Below are 9,225 nucleotides of genomic sequence, written 5' to 3' on the forward strand. Positions count from 1 at the left end.
AAGCGCATATAACATGACCAGCTCAAGAAGGATGTTAAAAAGCTGAGGTGATATCACGCACCCTTGACGCACTCCAACTGCAGTAGTAAACCATTCTGTTAACTCTCCATTAACTCTTACAGCGCTTTCTGATTTCCGGTAGAGTGCTTCTAGCAGCTTTATGATTTTGTTGGGGAATCCAAAGAATCCCAGTGCCTGCCACAGGCCCTCCTGCCACACAGAATCAAAAGCCTTTTCGAAGTCAATGTAACAGCAAAAGAGTCCTTTGTCCTTTTCTAGGTGTTTTTCCATTACTTGTCTCAAGGTGAACAGTTGATCAATTGTTGACCGGCCTGGTCTAAACCCCGCTTGGGCTTCTGATAAAATTTCTTCAACCCTTTTCATGATACGTCTTTGAAGAATTAATGTGAGTACTTTGCATGAGTGACTAAGTAGGCTGATTCCTCTGTAATTGCCACAGTCTAGCTTGTCCTTTTTCTTGTAAATGGGGGTGATTTATTTATTTTATTTATTTATTTATAACATTCGGCCGAAGCCAGGCTAAACCCAATAGTGCTCAGAGGCTACTAAATTCAAGGGATGCCTCCAGATATGACGGGACAGGGATATGGGAAGAGGTCCGATTTTTAGAAGCAGGAGGAAAACCGGAGCACCCGGAGAAAAACCTGCGAGGACGAGCATGGATCGGCAACCAAACTCACATGTGGCACCGCGGGGAATTGAACCCGGGCCACAGTGGTGAGAAGCGAGTGAGAAGACCACTACACTAACCCGCCCTCCCTGATGATTGCCTTTCGCCAGTCGCTGGGGAACTCTTCTTCGTCCCATATTTTCTTACACAGTTTGTGAATAATATCCACTCCTCTGTCTCCTGCTGCTTTGAGTTCTTCACCAGTAATACTGTCATAGCCCGGTGCTTTTCCATCGGAAAGCTTCCTTATTGAGCTGACAATCTCGTCACGCAGGATATCTGGTTCCACAGCAGAGGTTGGCATTTGGGGAATATTATTTGTGAATTCTTTGTCAACAGGGTTCTGTCTGTTGTACAGGTCTTGGAAGTTCTCTTTCCATCTTTCTTTGACATCATTTGCTTCAGAGAGTATTTCTCCCTCCTTGCTTTTCACTGTTTGCATTTTGGTGGTTGCTTTCTTTGTAATTTTCTTGATTGTTGAGTAGACTTCTTTGGATTTTGCAGCTTGATGTGCTTGATCTACCTTGATGCATAGGTCTTTAAGCCACTTGTCACGCACGGTTGTTCGATGTATATAGAATTGGCTTCATTATTAAGAAAATGCAAACTATAGATGGCGCTATTTATCATAAATCATATTTCTTAATTTGCAAGGGATAGGTAATCAATACTGCCATTCAAACAGATGGAATAGGTGAAACAAGCAACAAAGAAATTTTATAAACATATTTCATCAAAAAAATAAAAGGAATTATTTTTATTAAAAACCTGAAAGAGTAATTTCCAGTATCTAAATAGCGCCACCAATCTTGTCATAAATAGATACATTTATATCCGAAAAAGCTTTAAATAATGCTGTGAAAGTGAATAATGTTGTAAATAAGGGGAAAGTAAAGTTGAAAATGACTCAAAAGCATCTGTATACATTAGTATGAAACGGTTTTAAGCTGTTTAAGCCTAAAAATTGTGTTGTACATGATGTCTTGTTTGAAAAACTAATAAATGATCACATCAAACAACCGTGCACGGCATCCTTTGGTTTTTCTCTTAATTTCACGATTTAGGAAGTTATATCTGCTTCGTTTGGTTGGATCAGTAAGTTTCTCTTGTTTGACTTTGCTTCTTTCCTGGGCAAGCTGGATAACTTCTTCGCTTATCCAAGGTTTTTCCTTTTGGCTCTTTTGTATCCAAGTATTTCCCCTGATGTTTCGCTGAAGGCGTTTTTAATTTCTGTCCACATGCTTTCTAGTACATGTATAATAAAATCCGTTTTTGAGTATAATAAAGAAAGTCATGCATTGGCAACATGAAGGAAATACCTATTGCTAACTTGGTAAAATGCATACTCGTAGCCCAATCTTGTACATCATAGCACCCAGTTTGGGTTTGTAGTTTCGAAATGTTGCAATTAAACATTAGTTCTTTCAAATATGAAACGCTAAAACACAAAATAATCTAGAACAAACAATCATTATATTTAGAAAGATATAGCAAACTTTCCATGATAGAGATTGGACCCAAGACAAAGAACACCCAAATTAGGTTACAATTCAGAATTAAGCCATGGCTGAAAAAAACGGGTCTCTAAGTTAATTGGACAGACAGTAATAAGAGGCACATTCATTGAGCAGGGATACTGCTGCAGCGCCGAGAGGCGCTTTCACAGATCTCTCTAATACCATAGTCATTGCTGCTGATTCAGGCCATGATATGTTATCAACTTTTTACTGATGGAAGTGTTTTGCCTCTAGAACATCACTATGGGCAAGACAGACAGAAATAGATGGCTATTTTTCTGTATTTTGTGCCTGTTTTGGGTAACATTTCTGTATTATTATGAGCCTACATGGACAGTATACAGAGTATCATGCAGTTACCTGTTGATTGATCTGCCTACTCAACCAAGTCAGCCTGGAAACATCTTATTGACTACAACTTACTACCAGTGGGGTGATCATTATTATCATCTTGATCATCCACTTATCATCGTACCAAGTGGAAGTGATTATCCTCCACTACCAGTGACCAATCAATTTATTTTCAATATGGAGTGTGATCAGCCCTCATCCAAATCATCTCAATCAAAGAAGAAAGGCAAGTGCGTAGAAAGTTAGGACGTAAATGGCGCAAGACCGGATCTGATGAGGATAAGCGAGCTTATCTTGATCAAAAGAATGCTGTTAATAATCTTATTGATTCTGAGAAAGCTAAATTCTACCAGAACAAATTTGCCAATAGCGATGTCAAGGGTATGTTTCAGAATGTAAAAACCCTTCTCAACCAAAATACGCGTACCCTCCCTTCCTCAGACTCCACTGTGCAACCAGTTTGCCACTTTCTTTAATGATAAGGTCATCACAATCAGAGAATGTCTTGATTTGCATCCTGGTACCCAATCTCAATATGTTGACTACCGCACTGAACACGAGTTCAGTGATTTCATCTCTGAGGAAGCTGTTTGCAAACTTGTCAATGCTTCCTCCACCAGTACTTGTATCCTTGATCCAATCCCTACTTGGTTGATGAAAGACCACATTGAGCGTTTTATTCCATCAATTACTCATATCATTAATGTGTCTCTCTCATCTGGTATTTTCCCAGAACCTCTTGGCAAAGCTGTTATATCTCCTATCATTAAGAAATCTTCTCATGATCATGATGAACTTAAAAATTACAGGCCGGTATCAAATGTGTCTTTTATATCCAAACTCATTGAAAAGGTTGTAACTCAGCAAATAACAAATCATATCAATGACTGTAATTTAGGTGAAATCTGTCAATCGGCATACAAAGCCAACACAAGTACTGAAACCGCTTTGTGAAAAGTGATGTGTTGAATGCCGTAGACAGAGGGGAAGTAGTCCTTCTTGCACTTTTAGATCTGTCTGCGGCATTCGATACCATCGACCACGGTATCGATCATGCTCAAACGTTTACAGGATAGAATTGGTTTGTCTGGTAATGTATTGCAATGGGTTCGTACATATCTTAATTGTAGAAGTAGTCGTGTATTTATTGATGGTTGTTTTTCCAATTCAAGTCCTCTTGTATTTGGTGTTCCACAGGGTTCTGTGATTGGGCCAATGATGTTTGTTATTTATACCTTGCCAGGGGGGGACATAATTCGTAAACATAATGTCTCATTTCATAATATGCAGACGATACACAATTGTATGTTTCCTTTTGTCCTAACATCCCGGGTGCTGCTGAGAAGGCGTTACAAACACTTGAAGCCTGTATCCACGAACTGCAAAACTGGATGAATATAAATAAACTCAAACTGAACAGTGACAAAACGGAATTTTTCATCCCATTATCGCCTTCAAAATCTTCCAAATCTTGAACTCAAAGTTGGCCAAAGCATTATAAAACCATCTCCAAATGTTCGTAACCTCGGGGTGATTTTGACAGTCATATGTCTATGACAAAACAGGTGAACTCCATTGTTTCCTCTGTCAACCTCCAGCTTCGCAACATCAGACGAATACAGCATCATTTGGATACGGACACTAAACATCATGTTGTCCGGGCCCTTATACTTTCGGGTTTGGACTATGGTAACAGCCTTCTCTATGACCTCAAGTCTCAAGATCTTCGCCGCCTCCGTTCCTAGACGTACTGATCCAAAACCTCTCATGAACAATCTTCATTGGCTTCCGATTAGCAACCGCATCCAATTCAAACTCTGTCTTCTGATTTATAAGTGCCTGACTGACTCTGCTCCGCGATACCTCATCGATTCAATTAGTCTTAAGCCAACACCCTGTTACAAGATCTGCCCTGGACAGAACTCTACTAAACATTCCCATGTGCAAGTTAACCTGTGGTGATAAGTATAAATAACCAGCTGCTGGAACGTCCATCTGGAACAGCCTGCCACGGAACATACGGGAAGCTTCTTCTCTCACACAATTCAAAAAGCTGCTGAAAACTCACTTGTACAATTTGTAGTATGTTTCATTTTGTCTTTACATTGACTTTTCTTGTTTTCCACTGGCTGGTTATTGTTTGTTGTTGGTAATATAGTTTTGTGCGTTTAGATCAATTTTTTTGCATAAGCGCCTTAAAACACCTTTATGTATGTATGTATGTATGTATGTATGTATGTATGTATGTAATCATGGTATAGGCCTAAAAATGAATTTTCAATTAAAAGCTTCAGCATAAATACCAATTAAGTAATCCGTATTTTTTTGGTCGGCGTTCTAAAATGTGTTTTGAAAACGAACTGTCTGGTTGACATGTTGACATTTCAGAGCACTTGAAAACATAAAGCAGAAGATTAAAAAGAATTTGGTCCTGGATAGGAAGTCGATGCAATTGAATGAGAAGGTTGGAGGTACCACTTGAGCAAGAAACAGAGAATATCAAACGCACAGCACGATTTTGCAGCTTCTGCAGTATATTTCTTTCACCTTGAGTGACACCATGGAGGATGGCATTGCCATAATCAAATAAGATGTGCCTTTTTAAAAGCATCGCCGCAACGACGCGAAGCCCGACCTCTTTACGAACAGTAGCAACTTCGTCATCGCGAAGCTGTCCCTTTGTCAACAAGAACACCGATTGCGTGAAGAGTCAGGTAATCAACATATAGATGAATCAAGGTGTCTCATTTTTCAAGCGCGCAAAACGACACAAAGCTCGACCTCTGTACGAACTGTGGTAACTTCGAAACCGAGAAGCAGCGCCTTTGTCCATAAGAACATTGACATGGCGAAGATTAAGAAGTGGACCATGAATATGGGGAATCAAACTGTCCCCCTTCAAGCAACGTCAAACATAACTGTTTATAATTGAAAATCAAGCTAGGGGGTTGCAACAAATGTGGCGGGACGGCCGAAAAAGGGATGACGAACAAACAGGACGAACCTTTGTTTTCGTTGAACTGTCTCAATGTGTATTTTAAAATGAAACCTGGTTAGACTGGAATTTGATTATGAAAGTCAGGTGGCCGGGTTGACACCAGTTCCTAGTTCCTTAACAGGAACACGAAAAGTTTTGTATTGAGACGTGGGCAAGTCGTGGGGGCAGAACCCCACCTTTGATACCTTTTACAAACAGAAGTGCATCTAAATAATTCTTCAAGTAGGTCGTTCCAATTTAACTTCAACAGTATTTTATTTACTTATTTCCAGACTACAACATACAAGACTCGGTCACACCCCTATCCTATACTTTAGCTTCCTACTCCTACCACTACCTCTGCAATACTATACAGCTAGCACCCTCTCTCATCTGCACAGCAAGGACGAGAATATCAAATAGGAAAAATGACACTTGCAAACAAATGGCACGCATGTATTGGCAAGGTATCATCATAATCTTTATCAAATATTATAAAACACAACTAATTTTTGCCAAATGAAAATTTGGGCAGCATGGCTCCGCTTAGCGCATGCTAAAAGTAACGACACTTGCAAACACATGGCAAGCATGTACTGGCAAGGTATCATCATAAAATGTATCAAATATCATATAAAACACAACTACTTTTTGCCAAATGAAAATTTGGGCAGCATGGCTCCGCTTAGCGCATGCTAATAGTAACGACACTTGCAAACACATGGCAAGCATGTACTGGCAAGGTATCATCATAAAATGTATCAAATATCATATAAAACACAACTACTTTTGGCCAACTGAAAATTTGGGCAGCATGGCTCCGGTCAGCGCATGCTAATGGTAACGACACTTGCAAACACATGGCAAGCATGTATTGGCAAGGTATCATCATAACATTGATCAAATATCATCTAAAACAACTACTTTTTGCCAAATGAAAATTTAGGTGCTGACCGGATTTTCAATAATACATAAAAAATGTCACACATGCGGTATGCATCTTTATGTATCATCACCATTTTAAAATTACAACATAATAAGACAATATGATTCCAACAGACTGTGTTATAACAAAATATAATATACAAACCATTAGGCCCCCATCATCAGGCCTCGATCCGGTTGGTCACTCCTCTGTACTACAAATAATAACTCGCCAAAATAATATCCTCTCTAATACCACAGTACTCCTCAGACTTAGTTGATGTATCTCTAAGGAATACTACTCTATATTAGTTGACACTCCACACAGGATTAACCCCGGGAGCTCGCAGGTGCCGGCGTTAATCCCTACTACTCCATATTAGTTGATACTCCACTCAGGATTAACCCCGGGAACCGCAGGGCCGGCGTTAATCCATACTACTCCATATTAGTTGATAATCCACTCAGGATTAACCCCGGGAACCGCAGGGCCGGCGTTAATCCCTACTACTCCATGATAATCCACTCAGGATTAACTCCGGGAACCGCAGGGCCGGCGTTAATCCCTACTACTCCATATTAATTGATAATCCACTCAGGATTAACTCCGGGAACCGCAGGGCCAGCGTTAATCCCTACTACTCCATATTAGTTGATAATCCACTCAGGATTAACTCCGGGAACCGCAGGGCCAGCGTTAATCCCTACTACTCCATATTAATTGATAATCCACTCAGGATTAACTCCGGGAACCGCAGGGCCGGCGTTAATCCATACTACTCCATATTAGTTGATAATCCACTCAGGATTAACCCCGGGAACCGCAGGGCCGGCGTTAATCCCTACTACTCCATGATAATCCACTCAGGATTAACTCCGGGAACCGCAGGGCCGGCGTTAATCCCTACTACTCCATATTAATTGATAATCCACTCAGGATTAACTCCGGGAACCGCAGGGCCAGCGTTAATCCCTACTACTCCATATTAGTTGATAATCCACTCAGGATTAACTCCGGGAACCGCAGGGCCAGCGTTAATCCCTACTACTCCATATTAATTGATAATCCACTCAGGATTAACTCCGGGAACCGCAGGGCCAGCGTTAATCCCTACTACTCCATATTAGTTGATAATCCACTCAGGATTAACTCCGGGAACCGCAGGGCCAGCGTTAATCCCTACTACTCCATATTAGTTGATAATCCACTCAGGATTAACCCCGGGAACCGCAGGGCCGGCGTTAATCCCTACTACTCCATATTAGTTGCTACTCCACTCAGGATTAACTCCGGGAACCGCAGGGCCAGCGTTAATCCCTACTACTCCATATTAGTTGATAATCCACTCAGGATTAACCCCGGGAACCGCAGGGCCGGCGTTAATCCATACTACTCCATATTAGTTGCTACTCCACTCAGGATTAACCCCGGGAACCGCAGGGCCAGCGTTAATCCATACTACTCCATATTAGTTGCTACTCCACTCAGGATTAACCCCGGGAACCGCAGGGCCGGCGTTAATCCCTACTACTCCATATTAGTTGATAATCCACTCAGGATTAACTCCGGGAACCGCAGGGCCGGCGTTAATCCCTACTACTCCATATTAGTTGATAATCCACTCAGGATTAACTCCGGGAACCGCAGGGCCGGCGTTAATCCCTACTACTCCATATTAATTGATACTCAGGCCTGTAGGCCTATGTATATCTTACTAAAAGCAAACACATGCACAAAGTCCGTTGGAATCAATAAAATAAAATAAAATAAAAAAATAATAAATACTGCCCATCACTTACCACGTCTTTCCGTGAACGCTTAATATTCACATAAATAGATATATAAATATTTAAATATACCTTTTCACACAATGCATAGGCCTAAATAAAATCATAGGCCCTGTACATGACAATCTCATAATAAAAACCTAACTATTTTGAAGTAGCATTTGGGTGTGACTTGTACATAAATACTATGATCTAAATGTTAAATCCTCTATGATTTGAAACAATTTGTAATTTCGTTACAAGACTACTTTTGGTTGAGGCCTATGTTTGTATATTAGATAATAAGCATGAATAATGTCAAAGGTCAGGCAACATTGCAAACACATAATAATTTGTGAAAAGTGAGAGAGAGAGAGAGAGTGTGAGTATTATTTTCCAAACGAAAATATCACAACGCGAAAATATAATGACCCCTATTAATTATGCACAACATGTCACGTCTAAAATAATTAATTAAATTCAAGATCCGAAAATATAAAACGGTGAACCCCCGTATTGACGCAATTAGCACATGTACATTGTATATGCACTCCCAGTAATGCACCTGTACTGTACACGCACCTTTGACCTCGAAGACATAAACCTGCACGTAATCCAAATCGCCGAGTAAGCAAGTACACAGTAATGGAAACCATATTTAATTACACAAATAAAATAATTCACAACACCAAACTAATCCAGCTCTTTCTCACTTCCCACTTTACCTAGAAAGCTGAATTGCACACCACAATAAGGGCAAAGGTATGCTGTCTTGTTTAGGACCTACGATTATAAAATACTATAATGACAAATCATAATTTTGGAGGTGCATTTGAAACCATAAACGACAAGAAATTCGGATGCAGGCGCTATGCATACCGCATACACGTGCGAAACAACATGACCAATCACTCAACTTACGTATGATGAAAATCGTCCAAAACACATTTTAAAATTAATCTCACGATCTCAAAACCACCTCAATGCGTTCTATACAC

The 9,225-nt window shown here is 40.3% G+C and overlaps 1 protein-coding gene across 1 annotated transcript; it reads right to left on the reverse strand.

Annotated features, from left to right (window-relative positions):
- Positions 1–761: 761 nt before the first annotated feature.
- LOC140163874 (uncharacterized) lies at positions 762–1,133 on the reverse strand. Its single transcript, XM_072187188.1, has one exon. The coding sequence runs from the start codon at positions 1,131–1,133 to the stop codon at positions 762–764; it is 372 nt and encodes a 123-aa protein (XP_072043289.1).
- Positions 1,134–9,225: the final 8,092 nt, after the last annotated feature.

The sequence above is a fragment of the Amphiura filiformis genome, chromosome 11 (assembly GCF_039555335.1).
Source record: "Amphiura filiformis chromosome 11, Afil_fr2py, whole genome shotgun sequence".
NCBI classification, from domain to species: domain Eukaryota; kingdom Metazoa; phylum Echinodermata; class Ophiuroidea; order Amphilepidida; family Amphiuridae; genus Amphiura; species Amphiura filiformis.

Bases quoted from the DNA above. Each gene is read 5' to 3' on its own strand.
- LOC140163874 (XM_072187188.1), bottom strand. From the start codon at position 1,133: ATGCAAACAGTGAAAAGCAAGGAGGGAGAAATACTCTCTGAAGCAAAT.